The sequence below is a fragment of the Bufo gargarizans genome, chromosome 2, assembly GCF_014858855.1.
Source record: "Bufo gargarizans isolate SCDJY-AF-19 chromosome 2, ASM1485885v1, whole genome shotgun sequence".
NCBI lineage: Eukaryota > Metazoa > Chordata > Amphibia > Anura > Bufonidae > Bufo > Bufo gargarizans.
In genome coordinates this window covers 678,267,521-678,289,856 of record NC_058081.1, presented here as the reverse complement: position 1 = coordinate 678,289,856, position 22,336 = coordinate 678,267,521, and the positions used below count along the sequence as shown (strand labels likewise).

General features: G+C 44.4%; 1 protein-coding gene across 2 annotated transcripts; it reads left to right on the top strand.

The window, feature by feature from the left end:
- The first annotated feature begins 7,891 nt into the window (after window positions 1–7,891).
- LOC122928949 lies at window positions 7,892–21,738 on the top strand. 2 transcript variants are annotated; one of them, XM_044282296.1, is made up of 2 exons: window positions 7,892–7,988; window positions 21,151–21,738. In XM_044282296.1, the coding sequence occupies exons 1-2, from the start codon at window positions 7,907–7,909 to the stop codon at window positions 21,681–21,683; spliced, it is 615 nt and encodes a 204-aa protein (XP_044138231.1). In that variant the 5' UTR covers window positions 7,892–7,906; the 3' UTR covers window positions 21,684–21,738. The 2 variants fall into 2 exon arrangements, with proteins under 2 accessions (XP_044138231.1, XP_044138232.1); XM_044282297.1 differs by lacking the exon at window positions 7,892–7,988 and adding an exon at window positions 11,757–11,917.
- Window positions 21,739–22,336: the final 598 nt, after the last annotated feature.

The following is a 22,336-nucleotide window of genomic DNA, read 5'->3' as shown; positions in this document are numbered from 1 at the left end:
CTTTACTCCAAAGTTTGGATCTCTATTATTGCTGATAAATCCCTCAATTACTCCTACTAGCAACACACTCATTTCATTGCAAGTGAGCCAGGATCCAGGAGTCCAGCCGTACCCAGGTAGGAGACACCGTTAACACTATCACTATTGCCATTATCACACAGAGACATTATACCACTCTGGCATTCCTAACCTGGTATGTGAGTTGCAACACCTTAAAGGGCCCTGTGACTGTACCCTGCGCACGCTGCAATTGGCGTCACAAACAAAAACTCTTAACTATCATTTACACCTGACCCAGTCATTGCATATTATAGCGTCAGTGTGCATTATTCTAATCCAGTTTACTGCACAGGCGATAGTAGATTGGGTTGCTGACAGTGGATCCAGTTACTTCACATTGTCTCCCACCCAGTCTCCTGCTGAAAGACCACAGTTGGCACCTGAGCCAATGTCCATCAGTCTTTGACCTTACCCCCTTGCAAATCAGCCAAGCAGTCTGAGCCCAAAGTAATGCAGCAGTCTCAGGGTCTTAGCAGGGTTTCCCAGGGCCATCTACATAGCCCTGCCCCAGAAGTGGAAGAGATTGAGTGCACCAATGCCCAGCCACTTATCTTTCAAGATGAGTACATGGGAGAACCATCGCAGCACTTCTCGGATGATGACGAAACACAGGTGCCAACTGCTGGGGCTTTCGAAAGTGTGCAGACCGACAAGGAAGGCAGGGGTGAAGACTGGGTGGAAGATGATGTGGAGGACGATGAGGTCCTCGACCCCACATGGAATCAAGGTCATGCAAGTGACCTATGTAGTTTGGAGGAAGAGGCGGTGGTCGCACAGAGCCACCAGAACAGCAGAAGAGGGAGTAGGGTGCAAAAGCGGTGCGGCCGTCCTCTAGACAGTACGCCTGCTACTGCCCACCGCAGCAAGGGACCGAGCACACCAAAGCCAGCTCCAAGGAGTTCCCTGGCGTGGCAGTTCTTCAGACAATGTGCTGAAGACAAGACATGAGTGGTTTGCACGCTGTGCAATCAGAGCCTGAAGCGAGGCATTAACATTCTGAACCTTAGCACAATCTGCATGACCAGGCATCTAAGTGCAAAGCACGAGCTGCAGTGGAGTAGACACCTGAAAAGCCGAGAAAGGTCTCTGGCTCCTCCTACTTGAAATGCTGTCATTCAGGCTGGTGGAGACGGACAGCTTAAAACAGCTCATGTCGCTTGCTGTCCCACAGTATGTTGTTCCCAGTCGCCACTACTTCTCCAAGAGAGCCGTGCCTTCCCTGCACAACCAAGTATCGGATAAAATCAAGTGTGCACTGTGCAACGCCATCTGTGGCAAGGTCCACCTAACCACAGATACGTGGACCAGTAAGCATGGCCAGGGACGCTATATCTTCCTAACTGTACACTGGGTAAATGTAGTGGCGGCTGGGCCCCAGGCGGAGAGCTGTTTGGCGCACGTCCTTCCGCCACCAAGGATCGCAGGGCATCATTCTTTGCCTCCTCTTCCTACTCGGCTTCCTCCTCCTTCACCACCAACTTCAGCACAGCCAGGGGTAAACATCAGCAGGCTGTTCTGAAACTGATGTGTTTGGGGGACAGGCCCCACACCGTGCAGGAGTTGTGGCGGGGTATAGAACAACAGACCGACGACTGGTTGCAACCAGTGAGCCTCAAGCCCGGCCTGGTGGTGTGCGATAATAGGCGAAATCTCATTGCAGCTCTGGGGCTAGCCGGTTTGACGCACATCCCTTGCCTGGCGCATGTGCTGAATTTGATGGTGCAGAAATTCATTCACAACTACCCCGACATGTCAGAGCTGCTGCATAAAGTGCGTGCCGTCTGTGCGCGCTTCCGGCGTTCTGATCCTGCCTCCCCTTGGCTGTCTGCTCTACAGCGTAACTTTGGCCTTCCCGCTCACCGCCTCATATGCGACGTGCCCACCAGGTGGAACTCCAACTTGCACATGCTGGAGAGACTGTGCGAGCAGCAGCAGGCCATAGTGGAGTTTCAGCTGCAGCATGCACGGGTGAGTCGCACTGCGGAACAGCACCACTTCACCACCAATGACTGGGCCTCCATGCGAGACCTGTGTGCCCTGTTGCGCTGTTTCGAGTACTCCACCAAGATGACGCTGTTATCAGCGTTACAATACTACCACTATGTCTCTTTGAGAAAACACTTAGGGCGATGATGGAAGAGGATGTGGCCCAGGACGAGGAGGAGGAGGAAGAGGGGTCATTACTAACACTTTCAGGCCAGTCTTTTAGAAGTGGCTCAGAGGGAGGTTTTTTGCAACAGCAGAGGCCAGGTACAAATTTGGCCAGCCAGGGCCCACTACTGGAGGAGGATGAGGATGAGGAGGAGGAGGAGGAGGATGAGGAGGAGGATGAGGATGAAGCATGTTCACAGCGGGGTGGCACCCAGCGCAGCTTGGGCCCATCACTGGTGCGTGGCTGGGAGGATACGAAGGACGCAGAAGATATGCCTCCCACAGAGGACAGCTTGTCCTTACCTCTGGGCAGCCTGGCACACTTGAGTGAATACATGCTGCAGTGCCTGCGCAACGACAGTAGAGTTGCCCACATTTTAACGTGTGCTGACTACTGGGTGGCCACCCTGCTGGATCCCCGTTACAAAGAAAATGTGCCGTCCTTAATTCCCTCACTGGAGCGTTATCGGAAGATGCGTGACTACAGGCGCGCGTTGGTAGACGCGCTCCTGAGAGAATTCCCGACTGACGCCGGGGGACAAGTGGAAGCACAAGGTGAAGGCAGGGGAGGAGGAAGAGGTCGCCAACGCAGCTGTGTCAGCGCCAGCACATCAGAAGGCAGGGTTAGCATGGCCGACATGTGGAAAAGATTTGTCACCTCGCCGCAACAACCGGCCCCAACCGCTGATATGGAGCTGGAGCGTGTTAGCAGGACGCAGCATTTGAACAACATGGTGGAACAGTACCTGTGCACACGCCTACACCTACTGAATGATGGTTCTGCCCCATTCAACTTCTGGGTCTCCAAATTATCCACATGGCCAGAGCTTGCCCTGTATGCCTTGGAGGTGCTGGCCTGCCCTGCAGCCAGTGTACTCTCTGAACGTGTATTTAGCACGGCAGGAGGCGTCATTACAGACAGACGCAGCCGCCTGTCCACAGCCAACGTGGACAAGCTGACGTTCATTAAAATGAACCAGGCTTGGATCCCACAAGACTTGTCTGTACCTTGTGCAGAATAGACAGTTCTAACACCCTCAACGATCCATCCTTGTACTCAAGTGCACTTATTCCTTTTTTTTTTATATGTCCCAATATTTTGGGGGATACCCCTATGTAAAAATGCTAAATAACACACATCTGTGTTGGCTACCTATTCCTCCTTCGCCGCCGCTTCCACCAAGACCGCCACGTGAGCCTACACCACCACATCGACCCATTTACCGCCTCCTCTACCTCTTCCTCCTAGATCATTCCTAATTATTATAGTTTTTTTACGTATTTTATGTTATTTTTATTCATTTCCTTATCCAGATTTGTTTGCAGAGCATTTGCCGTGCTCTTATGCACATTTTGCTGCCTTTTGCAGCCCTCTAGCTCTTTCCAGGGCTATTTTAGAGCCATTTTAGTGCCCAAAAGTTCGGGTCCCCATTGACTTCAATGGAGTTCGGGTTCGGGGTCAAGTTCAGGTCAAGTTCGTTTCCCGAACCCAAACTTTTTTTTAAAGTTCGGCTCAGCCTGCCAAACCAGAACATCCAGGTGTCCGCTCAACTCTAGTGGTGGGAGGTTCCTTCCTTTGCGCACACTCAACCCTCACCTGTGCTTCCCTGTGTGTGATGTCAGCAGTGTCAGGTGATCTGTGGAGGGACATTTAAACCTGATTATTCAGTTGCTTCCCTGGCTCTGCATCTGAAGCTATCTGGTGAGTGGTTTCTCTGGTTATTAACTCTGGCTTTGGTTTTGGTTGTCTTCTGGTTCTTGTGCCCTGGCTTATGTTTACTGACCATTCTCGTGTTTCCCTATTTTCCATTGCATAGTGTCATGGTATTTACTTAGTTTTTTTTTTGCTCAACTGTGGCCAGTGTGCCTAGTCACCAGCCGCCCTGCTATTGGCTCTGCCAAAGTCCCCCTTCCTGCTAGAGGCGGGTGTTCAGAGTGTGACGGCTTGTGCAAGTGTGTCTGGTACGCCGTGTTTGCTGGCCATCAAGTTTGGCTTTATCATTTCATTAGCATTACATATTTAACTAGAGATGAGTGAAGTTTTATAAAAAATTGATTCGGCTGCTTTGCCGAACTTTGACAAGAAATTTGATTTGTTAAGAAGTACTTCTTCATTAATTGCATTCCATTATATGTAGGAGGCACAATGACAGGAAACGGCAATCGAACCGCTGCCAGTCATTGAACCCCTCAGATGCCGCGTTCAATGCTGATCGCGGCATATGAGAGTCATACTGAGGCCTTTCAGGGGTTAAAAAAAATACATACCTCATCCATTTGATTGCGGAGAGGCCATCACAGCCATTTTCATGAAAGAAAATGCGCCAAATCTCACACGTGTTAACGTGATGATGTCACCATGTCATCATGCTGTGGTGATGTCATCACTGATTGTAGCCCCTCCACGATCAATTGGATGAGGTGAGTATGTGTTTTTTTTTACCACCATTTTAGGAAAAATTTATTTGTTACCACAAAGTGCGAGGAAATTTGGTTTTGTGATAAATTGAAAGAAAGTCTACATGAGATTTGTCTAATCTCATAGCTTGCTGGTACTGTATTAGGCCTCATGCACACGGCCGTTGCTGGCCGCAGCCCGTATTGCAACCCTCAAACTTGAATGGGTCGGCAATTCGGAAGGTGCGGTAGGTACGGAACCCCACGGAAGCACTACGGAGTTTCTGTGGAATTCTTTTTGTGTTGTGGACAGATCATGCATTCAAGTTGCATGCATGGATCTGTCGCGGCAGCCACACGGATAGAATTGCATTTCTCTATGCATGGAATGGCCGAGCAACGGCCGTATGCATGAGGCTTTACGCTGTGGTTTTGCTGTACAGGAAAAACTGCGTGAAAAAACCTTGCTTACAGATGTAGTAGAGTTAACACTCATGCTTTATGAGATGTATTATCTAAACTAAATGCGTTAAGCAAACACCTTCAATTGCTTTTCAATGGCTTTTGTTTCAAGATAACGCGATGTGTTAAGAAATTTAAGTTAAGAGTTTGAGCGTTAACCCTGCTACAATTGTATTCCATAATGTGTGCAGATTACCTAATACAGTACCAGCAAAGTGTATGAGATTAGATAAATCTCATGTTTTTATTAGGTGTGGAAATTGACTTGCTCTGCGGATATTGAAATCTGCACTGTGTCAATCGTTGCAATTTTTTATGCTAATTTTACCCTTTTCAATGGAAGGTTGAGATTTGCAAAAAATATTCAAAGTGTAGTTTTATGTGTGTTTTTTTGTGTAGTTTTGGTTCAGATTTCTGCACATAAATCTGTACCGTGTGCAGTCACCCTTACTGGTTTTTCTGTCTAAATAGGGAGTTTCCAGTTTTAGGAACTAAACTATCTCTGGTTATTACTAGAAACAGTACTGACCTGACATGAAGTGAACATCCTGTTAACTCCTTCAGGTTGTGATGTAGAATGTTTAGGCTTCATTTAGATAGACATTAGCTTTCTAGTAGAGGTTGTTAAGAATTAGGGCTTATGCAAATGAGTGTAATGTTTGTCCTTATCCGATCTGCATTTTTTGCAGGTCAGATGTGGACTTATTCACTTCAATGGGGCCACGTTTGTCCGTTTAGTTGCATCCACAAAAATACAGACCATGTCCTATTCTTGTCCACATTACGGACAAGGAAAGGACTGTTCTATTATGGCCCGGATGTTCCGTTCTGCAAAATGCAGGACACACACGGCCGGTATCCATGTTTTGCGGACGGCAAAAACGGCTGCGGTCGTGTGCATGAGCCCTTACAGAGATACTAAGAAGTGAAAGACTTGAGGTGCCCTGTGAGGGATTGCATCCTGGAAGGTGGGTACAAGGCTTTAAAGGGGTTTTCTGAATTACTTTGGTTTTTAACAGACATTTTCACCATGTAAACCACCTTCATAAATGATTATTTTAAAGGATAATAATACAAAATGTAAAACCCCTTTAAAAGTTATGGAAAGGGGAATAATATAATATAAAAGAAAATATTTCTGGTATTTCGCTGTGCCATTAACAAAGAAAAAAAATGTGAAAAACGGACTATTTTTTTCCATTTAAATAAAGCCCAATAAGTTAAAAAGGTGCAAAAATTATTTACATAACTGAATGGAAAAAAGTTATGGTTTTCAAATATACATGCACAATTTTTTTGTTAAATGCACCTGGTCTAGGAGGGGGGGGTAAATAGTCTAGTCTTGAACTGGTTAAATTAAGTAGATAGTGCAGAAAAATATATACGCTGGAGTGCTAACCCTGCTATATCTGTACAAACATGGTCCCATCGAGGAACCGAAACCTTGCTGCATACCAGGAGTGCATAAATGATACTTCTCTGAAGATTTTAGCGTCTTTCGTCGAGTCTTATTCATCTGGGATACCAAGAATGTATTGTTTGTGTGTTTGAAAAGTTCAATAAAAACTGTGCTTACTTTAATTTTCTTTTCTATTTTATGTCTTTCCTATGTACTTTTTCACATCTTTTAGTCCGACCAAGGCAATTTAACTTTTCATCATATATAATGTAATACATAGAAATATTTGTATATTCTATGTTAATGTCATATTACTGTAATTAATATGTTAATGTAACTAAGGCTACATTCAGATCCCCATATTGAATTCCAGACATGGCTGCTCACTGCCGGATACCCTTTCACTATAATGGGATCCGATGAGGATCCGGATGGTTTTCACCACAACGTCCTGAATGCAGGAAGTGACATCAGCACAAGATCTGCACATCTGAAGCTTCATAAAATGGATTTCCATGGTTGAGCATCTGCTCACAAGCCTAGGATCACTGAGCACCGTAAGAGGCGTCAGCTGGAATGACGTAAGCACGTTTCATTATCTGATGGTTTGATGGACAAATCTGAGTTTGGTGGGAGCCCAGAGAACCCTACCAACTGGAATTCATGGTGACCACTGTTTTTCCTTTTCAAGAGTAAAGTTAATGATATAGCGTACAAAGACATTTCAGTCAATTTCTGCTTCTTTTTTAAAATATATATAGCAAACATTAGTTATAGTTTATAGTAAAGTATTCGAATGTGTATATATCAGGATATTTTGGTTTCTGGTGTATTTAGTTCAGTTTTTAGAGTCAATGGCATTTTAATAGTTCCTAGCAAGTTCTAGGTATGTTATTTATTAGGCTTTTTCCTAAATAGTGTTTTCTATACAAGTTTCGACATGCCTGAAAAAACGCCATAAAAAAACATCCAGTGGGGCAGATTTACTAATCCTGTAAATGGCATAGACTTAGACAGGCCGCCTAGACTGGAAGGCTGGAAGACGAATGTGGTGCAGGGATAGAAATTTTTGCCAAACTCTATACCAACTATTGGTTGGCAACAGAATTTTATGCCAGAACAGCCATGCCCGTGAATCCATTTCCACTAAGCTGGCCTTTTTCAAGTGAGTTGAAAAAATTGGAGAAAACCTATTTATGGCAAATTGAGCCAATATTTTACCAATTTAGACCAAAATGTTGCCAATTGTAGGCACAGGCATTAGTAAATCTGCGGCATTGTATGCACAAGGCCTGCCCCTTTTGTTCACAGTCTTCTGTTTGTCCCAGAAAACTGCAGCTTTTTCATCAGCCAATATATGTAAATATGTAATCCGGCCGTTCAGCCCTAAAAATAAAAAAATAAACTTTACAAGTTTACAGACGTAATACACGAAAAATGAAACCAAAACTGTTTGTCAAGTTAATAAAAGGAGAAGATGTGCGGAAACCAGCTGCAGTCTTGCTTCCTCTGGCATCTGGTGAGTACATACAAGACTTTCTACTGCTATAGTTGTATAGAGATATAGGGGGAATTTTTGCTTAAGTGTGTGTTTTTGTACTATGTCACATTTATGAAGTGTCTCATGTTACTTGATAAATTTGGCTTGTCCTTAGACCTGACACTTTTGTCTAGAGAAGCTCCTCCAGTTTTCCTGCTCCACCTCCTCCTGGAGTGAGATTGCAACTTTTATTTTTTTAAGTCTCAATGATAAATCTGGAATGAAACTCATTAAAATAACTAACCACACACACTCTTCCACCCACATTATAAAAAGGTGCATAAATGTCGCAATCTCACTCCAGGAGGAGGGTGGAGGAGGAAACCCAGAGGAGCTTCTCTAGACAAAACTGTTAGGCTTAAGGATAAGACAAATTTTTAAGTAACATGAGACATTTGAGAAATGTGGCATAAAGTACTCCGAGGCAGACTCAAGCAAAACTGACTTCAAATATTCCCCTCATGATAAATTTTCCCCTAGGACTTTAATATTGATAGCCTATCCTTGGGATGGGTGGAAACCTGGGGTTCTTTGGTGTTTTTTGCTCCATTTTTAGGCAACAAAACGGCTGTTTCAAATGTTCCATAGAAGTATAGGGGAAACGATGGGGCTAGTTTACAATCAGAAATAAGCCTATGTAATTTGCACCGCAATCTGCAACTTTTCTTCACTCATGCCAGTGGGCGCAGCAGGCCCATCTCATTTTCTACGACTGTTTTGGGTGAAGAAAATTGTCTAAGTGTAAGCCAGCAAGGAGGCTGGCTTATAATTAACCACCTCCGGACCGCCTAACGCACAGATGCGTCCGGAAGGTGGTTGATTTACTCCTCCTGGACGCATCCGTGCGTCATCTCGCGAGACGCGAGATTTCGGTCAGAGCCGGCCCGCGCATGCGCATCGCGGGCCGGCAAAAGTTAAAGCAGTATTTCGTCAGCAACCTGCCAGCCAATGATCGCGGCTGGCAGGTTGCTGATTTTTTAAAAATCCAATCAGAAGCCATATAGCAGATCATATTAATAAATATAATCTGTTATATGGCTGCCCTGCTCCTCTGCTGGTCCTTTTAGTCGGTTGGATCCAGCAGAGGAGTAGGCTTCACAGTGAGTACACCAAACACCACACACTAGCCCCAGATCACCCCCTGCACCCCAATTAACCCTTTGATTACCCCTTTGATCGCCCCTGTCAATCACTAGTGAAAGGAAAAAAGTGATCAGTGTAAACTGTCACTTTTTTTTTTCACTGGTATTGACCGTTAGGTTTTAGGATAGTTTAGGTCCCTTGGTTAGGTAGTTAGGGATCAGTTAGCGCCCAGCCCACCGCACCACAGTCCCTTATTCGCTGATTAGCGTATCGCTAATCAGCATTTGTACTTTTATAGTATCTGGAAGTGATCAAAACTGATCACGGTCAGATCTATAATAGTATTAGTGTCACTTTAGTTCGCCCTCCACCCAAAACGCAGTGTTTGCCCGATCAAGCCTGATCGGTCGCCCACACGTGCGTTCACCCACGCCCGCCCCACCGCAGTGCCAAAAAAATTAAAAAATTTTATCACTGCACATTCACTTTACACGCGCTGCGGTGATAAAAAAATCTGTTTTGATATTTTTTATCAACCGCAGCGGCCTCCGGTACTTCGCTAGCCTCCCCTTTGTAAGACAGGCTTGCTTTTTTTCTTGGGTAGTCTCAGGGAATACCCCTAAATTTAGTTGCCCAAATGTCAAACAGGGGGTATTCTTCTGAAGAGGCCTACAGGCTTCTGACTCAGTCAGATGAGGAATGGGAACCCTCATCTGATGAATCCAGCGGGTCAGAATATGAACCTGTAGAAAGCAGTGGCTCTCTGACTCAAAGTTCGGACGAGGAGGCTGAGGTCCCTGATAGCAGCAGGCGTACCCGGCCCCGTGTCGCTAGACCACAGGTTGCGCAGGATCCGCTTCAAGAGCAGCAGAGTGGGGCTGGTGCTGTAGGATTACGTGGTGAGGCATACACCAGCAGCGCAGCCCTTCCTGGACCTAGTACCAGCACTGCCATACAACCTGGTGAAGTAGCGAGCACCAGAAGGGCAATTGAAGCTGGTACGGTGGCACGAGCAGTAGTGACCCCGTCGCAGCCACCGCAAAGACGGGCCCGTAGAGCCCCTAGAATCCCTGAGGTGCTGGCAAACCCTGATTGGCAGTCCCCAACTTCAGCCGCACCTGTAGTTCCCCCTTTCACCGCCCAGTCTGGAGTTCGGGTTGAGACAGCTCAGATCGGTTCGGCCCTGGGATTTTTTGAGCTGTTCTTGACTGCGGAGCTCTTGGACCTAGTCGTGGCCGAAACAAATCGGTATGCCACACAATTTATAACCGCCAACCCGGGAAGCTTTTATGTCCAGCCTTTCCGGTGGAAACCAGTCAGAGTTTCCGAAATTAAAACTTTTCTGGGCCTTCTCCTCAACATGGGTCTAACTAAAAAGCATGAATTGCGGTCATAGTGGTCCACGAACCCAATTCATCACATGCCCATGTTCTCTGCTGCTATGTCCAGGACACGATTTGAGACCATCCTGCGTTTCCTGCACTTTAGCGACAACACCACCTCCCGTCCCAGAGGCCACCCAGCTTTTGACCGGCTCCACAAAATTCGGCCCCTCATAGACCATTTCAACCAGAAATTTGCAGATTTATATACCCCTGAGCAAAACATCTGCATAGACGAGTCCCTAATACATTTTACCGGGTGCCTTGGCTTCAAACAATACATCCCAAGCAAGCGCGCCCGGTATGGGGTCAAATTGTATAAGCTCTGTGAAAGGGCCACAGGCTATACCCACAAATTTCGTGTCTATGAGGGAAAAGATCAGACCCTGGAGCCGGTCGGTTGCCCTGACTACCTGGGGAGCAGTAGGAAGACAGTCTGGGACTTGGTGTCACCCTTATTTGGCAAGGGGTACCATCTTTATGTGGACAATTTCTACACAAGTGTGGCCCTCTTTAGGCATTTGTTTCTAGAACAGATTGGCGCCTGTGGCACCGCACGAACTAGTCGCGCGGGCTTCCCCCAACGGCTCGTTACCACCCGTCTTGCAAGGGGGCAGAGGGCTGCATTGTGTAACGAAGAACTGCTCTCGGTGAAATGGAGAGACAAGCGTGACGTTTACATGCTCTCCTCCATTCACGCAGACACGACAATCCAAATTGAGCGAGCAACCCGTGTCATTGAAAAGCCCCTCTCAGTCCAAGACTATAACCTTCACATGGGAGGGGTGGACTTCAATGACCAGATGTTGTCTCCGTATTTAGTTTCCCGACGCACCAGACGCTGGTATAAGAAGGTGTCTGTATATTTGATTTAAAGACCTTCATATATAAAAACACAAGCCATGCAAAAAATGGCAGATGCTTAACCATACAATTTGCCTTTTCGACATAAATCTAATTATAACTTCATTCTCTGGGTTAGTACAATTACAACAATACCAAATACATACAGTTTGTTTTTATACGATTTTCTACTTTTGCACAATAAAACCCTTTTTCTGTTCTTTAAAAAAAAAAAAAAAGACCCATAACTATTTTATTTTTACTGAGCTGTGTGAGGGCTTGATTTTTGCAGGGTGACTTGTAGTTTTGATTGATATTATTTTGGGTTACATAACTTTTTTTATCTCTTTATTTCAGTTTTTTTTGTGATGAATAAGCAAAAAGCAGCAATTCTGGCATTTTAATGTCAGTGCTATCCTGACATTCCCCAGGAGCCTGTGCCAGGAGCGGGAAATGCTGGAGGCAGGCTTGGGGCCTACACTAGTACTTAAGGCCCCTTGGTGTCCACGGTTAAAAGGCATATTGGTGGTCACTAATGTTGATGATGTTTATGTGTTGATGTTGTGGCTGTATCTGGTACTGTACTTCAATATCAATCTAGTAAGTAATAAGGCACTGGCTACACTTCTGCAGCACTTTTATTTCTGGTGCCAGGAGTTGGACCTTCACTTCTATTCAATGGCCTGTAGACATATAAAATCATTCATTCCTTAGTGTTCAATTCTGTTTTGTCATATACAAAGTTCTTGGAAATATACTAGACTGGACTTTTATGTTATTGCTTTAGGTGCAAAATAATTCATAGCCAATTCACCGCATTAAAATCAGCACATCCTGCAGGGTAAAGCACATATGCGGGTGACTACAGGGAGTGCAGAATTATTAGGCAAGTTGTATTTTTGAGGATTAATTTTATTATTGAACAACAACCATGTTCTCAATGAACCCAAAAAACTTATTAATATCAAAGCTGAATATTTTTGGAAGTAGTTTTTAGTTTGTTTTTAGTTTTAGCTATTTTAGGGGGATATCTGTGTGTGCAGGTGACTATTACTGTACATAATTATTAGGCAACTTAACAAAAAACAAATATATACCCATTTCAATTATTTATTTTTACCAGTGAAACCAATATAACATCTCAACATTCACAAATATACATTTCTGACATTCAAAAACAAAACAAAAACAAATCAGTGACCAATATAGCCACCTTTCTTTGCAAGGACACTCAAAAGCCTGCCATCCATGGATTCTGTCAGTGTTTTGATCTGTTCACCATCAACATTGCGTGCAGCAGCAACCACAGCCTCCCAGACACTGTTCAGAGAGGTGTACTGTTTTCCCTCCTTGTAAATCTCACATTTGATGATCGACCACAGGTTCTCAATGGGGTTCAGATCAGGTGAACAAGGAGGCCATGTCATTAGATTTTCTTCTTTTATACCCTTTCTTGCCAGCCACGTTGTGGAGTACTTGGACGCGTGTGATGGAGCATTGTCCTGCATGAAAATCATGTTTTTCTTACCTTGCAGACTTCTTCCTGTACCACTGCTTGAAGAAGGTGTCTTCCAGAAACTGGCAGTAGGACTGGGAGTTGAGCTTGACTCCATCCTCAACCCAAAAAGGCCCCACAAGCTCATCTTTGATGATACCAGCCCAAACCAGTACTCCACCTCCACCTTGCTGGCGTCTGAGTCGGACTGGAGCTCTCTGCCCTTTACCAATCCAGCCATCTGGCCCATCAAGACTCACTCTCATTTCATCAGTCCATAAAACCTTAGAAAAATCAGTCTTGAGATATTTCTTGGCCCAGTCTTGACGTTTCAGCTTGTGTGTCTTGTTCAGTGGTGGTCGTCTTTCAGCCTTTCTTACCTTGGCCATGTCTCTGAGTATTGCACACCTTGTGCTTTTGGGCCCTCCAGTGATGTTGCAGCTCTGAAATATGGCCAAACTGGTGGCAAGTGGCATCTTGGCAGCTGCACGCTTGACTTTTCTCAGTTCATGGGCAGTTATTTTGCGCCTTGGTTTTTCCACACGCTTCTTGCGACCCTGTTGACTATTTTGAATGAACCGCTTGATTGTTCGATGATCACGCTTCAGAAGCTTTGCAATTTTAAGAGTGCTGCATCCCTCTGCAAGATATCTCACTATTTTTGACTTTTCTGAGCCTGTCAAGTTCTTCTTTTGACCCATTTTGCCAAAGGAAAGGAAGTTGCCTAATAATTATGCACACCTGATATAGGGTGTTGATGTCATTAGACCACACCCCTTCTCATTACAGAGATGCACATCACCTAATATGCTTAATTGGTAGTAGGCTTTCGAGCCTATACAGCTTGGAGTAAGACAACATGCATAAAGAGGATGATGTGGTCAAAATACTCATTTGCCTAATAATTCTGCACGTAGTGTATAGTCCAAAAAAGCCAACCAAAGCAGTGATCAATTATTGCACTAAAACATAACTTTTAATTCAACAATATTAAAATAATAGGCTTTTAGGTAATATGATAGAACCAAGTAGCTACTCATAAAGAGTCACAAATAATATCAGCTCAGGTAGAAAAACAAAGTGCATGGCGGCACTTGATGAGAAAACCTTTGTTCCTACCGCTCTGTCGTCAGGATCCAGAAGGCAGCCAGTATCCAGGTAAGTAGGAATCAACTCCCTTAGAGGAGACTATATGCTGCAATAACTCATGGGATTTTGGGGTCTAGTATATCCCTAATATGGCCCTGTGATTGTATAACCCTAGCCAATAGATGTTAGAGCAGCCTCACCACAGCGCACTCGTCCTTAGAAGGGCGACCCCGTCTGGAACCTTTCCCTGTTTGCTGGCCCTGACATGACCCTATCCTAATCCCAGTCCCTACATGCACGTTTCATATTCAAATAGAACAATCATCAGGGGAATTAATCAGGATACTTAGGCAGAAAAACTAAGGGAAGATTGTGGTGGGGATATAAATAATCCCAACTCGAACCATCATTAATCAACAGTATAATAAACTGTTCCCTCTATGGATGGCAAGGTGATACCAGTTATAACACACCTATTTGTCCATCCAAAAATTGTAAGGAGGAGGGAGAAAGGGAGCCATAGATATAACTCCCTAGCCTCTCGCAAGGGCGTAATAGGGCCATATCAGGGCCAGCAAACAGGGAAAGGTTTCAGACGGGGTCGCCCTTCTAAGGACGAGTGCCCTGTGGTGAGGCTGCTCTAACATCTAGTGGCTAGGGTTATATGACCACAGGGCCATAGTAGGGATATACTAGACCACAAAATCCTATGAGTTATTGCAGCTTATAGTCTCCTCTAAGGGAGTTGATTCCTACTTACCTGGATACTGGCTGCCTTCTGGATCCTGACGACAGAGCGGTAGGAACAAAGGTTTTCTTATCAAGTGTTGCCATGCACTTAGTTTCTTACCTGAGTTAATATTATCCGTGACTCTTTATGAGTAGCTACTTGGTTCTATCATGTTACCTAAGGGCCTATCATTTTAATATTGTTGAATTAAAAGTTATGTTTTAGTGCAATAATTGATCATCGCTTTGGTTGGCTTGTTTGATTTTTCAGTGATCTGTTATATAGACATTGTGTTACCTCTTTCCTTGTATATTTTTGACTATAGTCATAACTAAAGGGGAAGCAAGGCAAAGCAGCATTCTATAAATGTACAGAGTATGGTCTACATAGAAAACTAATACTGCATCTAATATACAATCATCATAAGATGCTTTGCAAATGTATTTTAGAAAAAAAATATGTGTGCCCATTCACCACAGCAAGGTGACCTCATTACAGATGGGAACACAAGAGATCAAGTCCTGCTCACCGGAGAGGTAATAATTGTAGCAGTCATAGTGTTTTATGGGTTCAGCCTCCTTGAATGTAGATGCTGACAAACAGCATAGAGAAAATATCACACAGATATTTTTAGATCAAAAAATACATTTGCACAGGGTGGCCCATGAAAAAGTAGCCCGCCTCCAGCGATAGTATAACAAGGTGAACGAGCAAGTGGATTGTCTTTTTTTAATCCAAAGTCACAAAAGATGCTAAAAGAGGTCCCCGTTCAGGTCTCTGCATCTTTGGGCATGTCGGATTATGTTGGCTGATACTGCTTGCAGCTCTTCAGCAGTGTTGCTGTGGATTGTGTTTTTGATATACCGTAGCAATTGTACACTGTTTATTTTATAACAGTGAAGAAAAATGGCTCAGTTGCTATGGAAATCTGGTGTAAAACTGTGTGTATGTCAGTGAGGCAAAGACCGAATGACCTGAGAGCTTCTACTGGCCAATAAGTGTCATGTGACCATGTGTATGTCAGTTAGGATATACACTCACCTAAAGAATTAATAGGAGCACCATACTAATACGGTGTTGGACCCCCTTTTGCCTTCAGAACTGCCTTAATTCTACGTGTCATTGATTCAACAAGGTGCTGATAACATTCTTTAGAAGTGTTGGCCCATACTGATAGGATAGCATCTTGCAGTTGATGGAAATTTGAGGGATGCACATCCAGGGTACGAAGCTCCCGTTCCACCACATCCCAAAGATGCTCTATTAGGGTTGAGATCTGGTGACTGGGGGGGCCATTTTAGTACAGTGAACTCATTGTCATGTTCAAGAAACCAATTTGAAATGATCCGAGCTTTGTGACATGGTGCATTATCCTGCTGAAAGTAGCCATCAGAGGATGGGTACATGGTGGCCATGAAGGGATGGACATGGTCAGAAACAATGCTCAGGTAGCCCGTGGCATTTAAACGATGGCCAATTGGCACTAAGGGGCCTAAAGTGTGCCCAGAAAACATCCCCCACACCATTACACCACCACCACCAGCCTGCACAGTGGTAACAAGGCATGATGGATACATTTTCTCATTCTGTTTACCCCAAATTCTGACAGAAATCGAGACCCATCAGACCAGGCAACATTTTTCCAGTCTTCAACAGTCCAATTTTGGTGAGCTTATGCAAATTGTAGCCTCTTTTTCCTATTTGTAGTAGAGATGAGTGGTACCCGGTGGGGTCTTCTGCTGTTGTAGCCCATCCGCCTCAAGGTTGTGCGTGTTGTGGCTTCACAAATGCTTTGCTGCATACCTCGGTTGTAATGAGTGGTTATTTCAGTCAACGTTGCTCTTCTATCAGCTTGAATCAGTCGGCCCATTCTCCTCTGACCTCTAGCATCAACAAGGTATTTTCGCCCACAGGACTGCCGCATACTGGATGTTTTTCCCTTTTCACACCATTCTTTGTAAAACCTAGAAATGGTTGTGCGTGAAAATCCCAGTAACTGAGCAGATTGTGAAATACTCAGACCGGCCCGTCTGGCACAAACAACCATGCCACGTTCCTAATTGATTAAATCACCTTTCTTTCCCATTCTGACATTCAGTTTGGAGTTCAGGAGATTGTCTTGACCAGGACCACAACCCTACATGCATTAAAGCAACTGCCATGTGATTGGTTGACTAGATAATCGCATTAATGAGAAATAGAACAGGTGTTCCTAATAATTCTTTTGGTGAGTGTAAGTGAAGGAGTTACGAGCTTCTATTGGCTAATACAGGTCATGTGATGGGTCTATATTTGCATTTTTTGGGAATATCTAAAGATCAGTATACCCTAGCTGAGACCTTTATGAAACCCTTCCCAGACATCTGATGTACCTATGTGCCAAATTAGGTTTCCAACGGTGTTCTGCCCAGCAGGATTAAAAAATGATTCTAGTTCATTCTGCCAGAGTTTTGGTATTTCTCAAGTGGTTAGTGAGGTTATAGCACCATCTAGCGGTGTTAAGTTGTATTACACATTGTTTTTCCTATTACAAAGACTACTGCATTGTGGGTGGTGCAAAGCATTGTGGGAGTGCAAAGCATCCTGGGAGAGAGAAGCCTCCAGTCTCCAGGACACATCAGCAGAGCTGTCCTTTTGCATATCTCCTTCTCAAACTCCACCATCCTTGTAAAAGCATATCTGTTTTACAAACAATCCTGTTTTACCAATAAACAAGTTAGACTACAAAGAACAGTCCTCTTATTTGGAAGACAGGAATGGTATCTGCTGAATGTCAGACTGCACACTGTGTGAACGTGTATGAAGACAGAAAAAACGGTTAAGGCATCTGGATGTATATAGAGGACAGATGGACAGACATTGATTTTTATAATATAGATATAGACCATATACTGTACTTTTATAGAATGCTGCTATGCCATACATTGCTTCTCCTCTAATTATAACTATGAACCTGAATATTTGTTTTACTCCACAGGATGTAGCGTGCAAGAGGCCTAAATCTGTTTCTGTTCTTTAAGCTTGCAGCATGTACCTGGAGGTTTGGTTGCCTTCATTTTAGTTGCCATTACTGACCCATCCACTTCAGTGTTCTAGAGCTCATTCACACATCTGTACGGCCGTGGTGCCCGCAATACACGGGCACTGGCTGTGTGAACTCCGTGCTGCGGATGCAGACCCATTGACTTGGATCAGCGATCCGTAGAATACAACAAAATATAGGATATGTCCTTTCTTTTGCGATGCAGAGGATCAGAGCATTGAAAGCCCATGGAAACATTCGGACATGTCCTATCTTTTACCATAATTTGAGGATGACGATCATATGGTCGTGTGAATGAGCCCTTAATTAGTGTGATGTGCATAGCTGAGTCTGCTGTTCCTGCTCATGGAAGGGTGCCGGTACAGAATGATGCAACAGGTCATAGCCTGCTTACCTGGAGAGGTAGCTATCGTAGAAGTCAGTGTTTTTATAGGGGTTTTTATGCCCACAAACAGCATAGAAGCTTAGAGTTAGGTTTCCATCTGTATTGAGGTCACTTTGCTGTGGTGGATTGGCAGAGATATTTTTTGATCAAAATATATTTGGTGAGCACCCCATAATAGATTGTGTATTAGATGTGTTATTAGTTTATATATAGATCATATACTGTATGTTTATAGAGTGTTGCTATGCTATGCATTGCTTACCTTCTAATTCTTCATATTAAGTGCATAGATGTAAAGAACTGCTATAGTTCACTGAAGAGTGAACTCAGCCTAACATGTTGTTCTGTGTTATCCCAGAGCCTAAATGCATTATAGAAAAATGTTAGAACAGGAGAGATTTGCACAGCTGTCATTCAAATATTTAGCTCACAGAGGATTGTCTAGCCTGGTTAGACTTTATTCCTGAGAAAACTGAGAAAATGATCTGATAAGTGGGCAAGCTCTCATTCTCAAGGGTAAAGATTTCAGAATGTCCCCATCCCCTCAGTCTATAACCACATGATGAGAAGTCACTTTCCTCAAATCACTATTCTTTCTTTCTTCCTATGGCAACCAGTGTCTGAAAAAGGTCCATATAGGACCGAAACGTCACATGTACACGAAAAAGTTGCCTTGCATATGAAAACCAAATAAAAATACTTCAAACAAATCTCAAGGAGCGCCTAAGTTTATTTAAAAGGGATTCTGTCACCAGATTTTACCCCTATATAACCTAAAGATATCCTCATGTCCGGACTAAGAAGAAGAATCCTAAACTGGCCTTATTAAACCTCACTGAGGCTCTATTTGTCCAAAAAACTGGTTTTTATAACCTGCCAATTACTTACTTAAGGTGCCCAAGGGGAGGTCCGTTAATACAGGGTGCCCGTCCGCACCCCTCGCCGTCCGGTGCCCAGCGCCGCCTTCCGTCTTCATCGCCGCCTTCCCTGTCTTCAGTGCTGCCTTCTACAGCTCAGCACCGCCTCCGCAATCCTCCCCGTCCCTCTGCCAGATCCCGCGCCTGCGCACTAAGCTCAGACAATCTGCAGGTCTTATTAGGGTTGAGCGAAGTGCGCATCGCGCCGGCGCATGCGCACTTCGCTCAATGAAGCCGCTGCCGGGAGTCCGCACGGGCGCATCAGGCCGAGCCTAGTGCACATGCGCGGGATCTGGCAAAGGGACGGGAGGATTGCAGAGGCGGCGCTGAGCTGTAGAAGGCGGCGATGAAGACGGAAGGCTGCGCTGGGCACCGGACGGCGAGGGGTGCGGACGGGCACCCTGTATTAACGGACCTCCCCTTGGGCACCTTAAGTAAGTAATTGGCAGGTTATAAAAACCAGTTTTTTGGACAAATAGAGCCTCAGTGAGGTTTAATAAGGCCAGTTTAGGATTCTTCTTCTTAGTCCGGACATGAGGATATCTTTAGGTTATAGGGGTAAAATCTGATGACAGAATCCCTTTAATTGTTGCTTAGGGGGAATATAATTATACTGTGGTCACTATTACCTAGTGTTTCACGAACAATAACATTTCCAACAAGCTCTGCATCATTAGAGATGACTAGATCCAACAGAGCATTGCCCCTAGTGGGAGCTTCTACAAACTGGCCCATAAAGTTGTCCTGCAGCAAGTTGAGGAATTTTCTCCCCTTTGCGGTTGAGACAAAATCATGAAGCCAGTCAATGTATGGGAAGTTAAAATCTCCCATTATGACCACTGTACCAGCCTGTACAGCCCACTCTATTTGGTTATTGTGAGACAGTGACAGGTTTCACACTGGTTAGAGGCAAGGAAGGATTGGATAGTGCGGTCCACACCCCTATCCCACCACAGGTAAGACCAGCTGGAGGTACTCAGGCTGGAATAAAGCTTCTCCCAGGGTGTCAGTAAGTGGGGGAGTGTGTTACCCGTGGAACGAGGCCTGGAGGCTCTGTGAGTGTGGTCTCAGCTGGGCAAAGCCGAGGGATCATGAGGCTGGGAGATAGCCTGGAGTTGGGGGATGAAGCGACGCCTGGGAGAGTCGCAGGGCCGTAGTCAGGCGGACTACTGAGCCCCAATCCCCCACAAGAGACACTGGACTGGAGACAGTGGGTGTATTGTGCTCTGTACAGCCAGGAGGCTGTGGGACATTGGCTGGGAAAACAGTAAATATGAGTTAGAATGAGACCCTGTCTGCTGTAGTTGGAGGACTAGCTAGAATCAAGCCAACACACAAGGAAACTCTATCAAACCTTAGTTTCTTACTCCTTGTCTTAAACTCTGGTTCTTTAAACTCCACTTATTCCCAAGCCCACTTAGTACAGCAAGCCCAGGTAGAGCGAGCTCAGGATGAGGTCAGTGGTACAATTAATAGCACCTGGAAGCACAAACCACTCTCCTTAACCAGGTACACAGCAGAGAAAAAATGGGTTTAAATGTCAGTACCAAAATGCAAGCACTTAACTCACAAGGACCTTTGCTATGAACTATATGCAGCTATTTGCAATCACTCCCACAAATTCACTCAGCACCAGCACCCCGGTTCTTTAAACTCCACTTATTCACGAGCCCACTTAGTACAGCAAGTCCAGACTTGAGGTCTGATCTCAAGTCTGACGAGGAATGGGGGTCTGATCTGGGGTATGATGAGGAATGGGGGTCTGATCTGTGGTCTGATAAGTAGTGGGGATCTGATTTGGTGGTCTGATCTGAGGTATGATGAGGAATGGGGGTCTGATCTGAGGTCTGATTTGGTGGTCTGATCTGAGGTCTGATGAGGATTGTGAGTTTGATTTGGGGGTCTGATGAAGATTACGGGCCTTTTTTCAAATATTTATTTCTTATTTTCCTCTTTTAAAACCTAGGTGCTTCTTTTAGTGAGGAAAATAAGGCAGATTTTCAATCTCATATTACTGTTGAACTTTTTTATTTTTTATTTGTTTTCTATTAATATTGAGTTAGAACATTCCCCTTTCTGATGGAAGTGTCAGCTTCAACACATTGCATGTATTTAGCAGATATTTTTCTAGTATTGGGTACTTGATGCCTCTCACCATATCATCTCTATTACAGTAATCATGGCATTTGCTTTTCAATTCTCCTCAAATTACACTGAAGATATTTGGCGAGAGGAAAATTTGCCTGGATTTCAGGAACTGGTTCTCCGCAGTACTGATCAGCCAGAAGATGGGAAGATCTATGTAATGTACCACGGCACCACGTTCAATAGAGCTGTAGGAATTATCAAAGCTGGATTTCAGCAATCTGAAGATGGAATGCTGGGAAGAGGCGTCTACGTCAGTAGAGATGTAAATAAAGCTATGAGATACCCCCTAGATGACAAATCAGATCAGATTGTTCTAAAGCTAAGAGTGAATGTAGGCAAGGTCAAGAAGATTGAATATCAAAAGCATCCTATGCAAAAAACATGGCATAAGAATGGCTATGATACAGCCTGGGTGCCCGCCTATTGTGGAATGGTTACAAGTGGGCTGGAAGAGGATTGTGTTTGGGATCCCAAGAGAATCAAGGTGGTTGGCATCGCCAAAGCTTCACCAAACCATCTGCAACAGCTGAATTATTTGTTAATGATGTATGGAAAATAGGCACAGTCATAAAATATTTTACCTGCCAGGAAATAAATGACCAATTTACTAGAAATTAAATGTTTTAACTTATCTTTATTACTAGCAGAATTGCCCAGCTTCTATTTCGGTTGTTGTTTGTGTGTGTGGTTAAAATATATCCACAGTGCTCCCATAACAGTGACATTCACAGTGCCCTCATAACAGATATCCACAGTGCCCCCATAATAGTGGCATCCATAGTTGCCCATAACAGTAATGAGAATAGGGACATCCACAGTGCCCCCATAAGAGTGACATGCACAGTGTCCCAATAAGAGTGACATCCACAATGCCTCCATAATAATGACATTCACAGAGACCCCATAACAGTAACATCCACAGAGACCTCATAACAGTGACATTTACAGTGCTCCCATAATAGTGACATCTACAGTGTCCCTAATTTCTCAATAACAGTAGCTAAAACCTTTCTAAGCACCTGAGTTACCTATATGCTAAATTGGGTGCAGATCGAACCAGCCGTTTAGTCATGCATATAGAAAAGACAGAAAATAAATATATATGTACTAGCAAAAGGACCCGGCTTTACACGGGTATGTTTCATCTATTTTATTAAAGTTTCCGTGTGTCGTTAAAAAAATATCAACAGTTTCCCCCATAACAGTAACCTC

What these genes read in the sequence shown, in the direction of transcription:
- LOC122928949 (XM_044282296.1), top strand. Translation starts at nt 7,907, where the DNA reads ATGAAACCAAAACTGTTTGTCAAGTTAATAAAAGGAGAAGATGTGCGG. An exon ending in CTTGCTTCCTCTGGCATCTG is followed by an intron (nt 7,989 to 21,150) that starts GTGAGTACATAC and finishes TCTCTATTACAG; the next exon opens with TAATCATGGCATTTGCTTTT.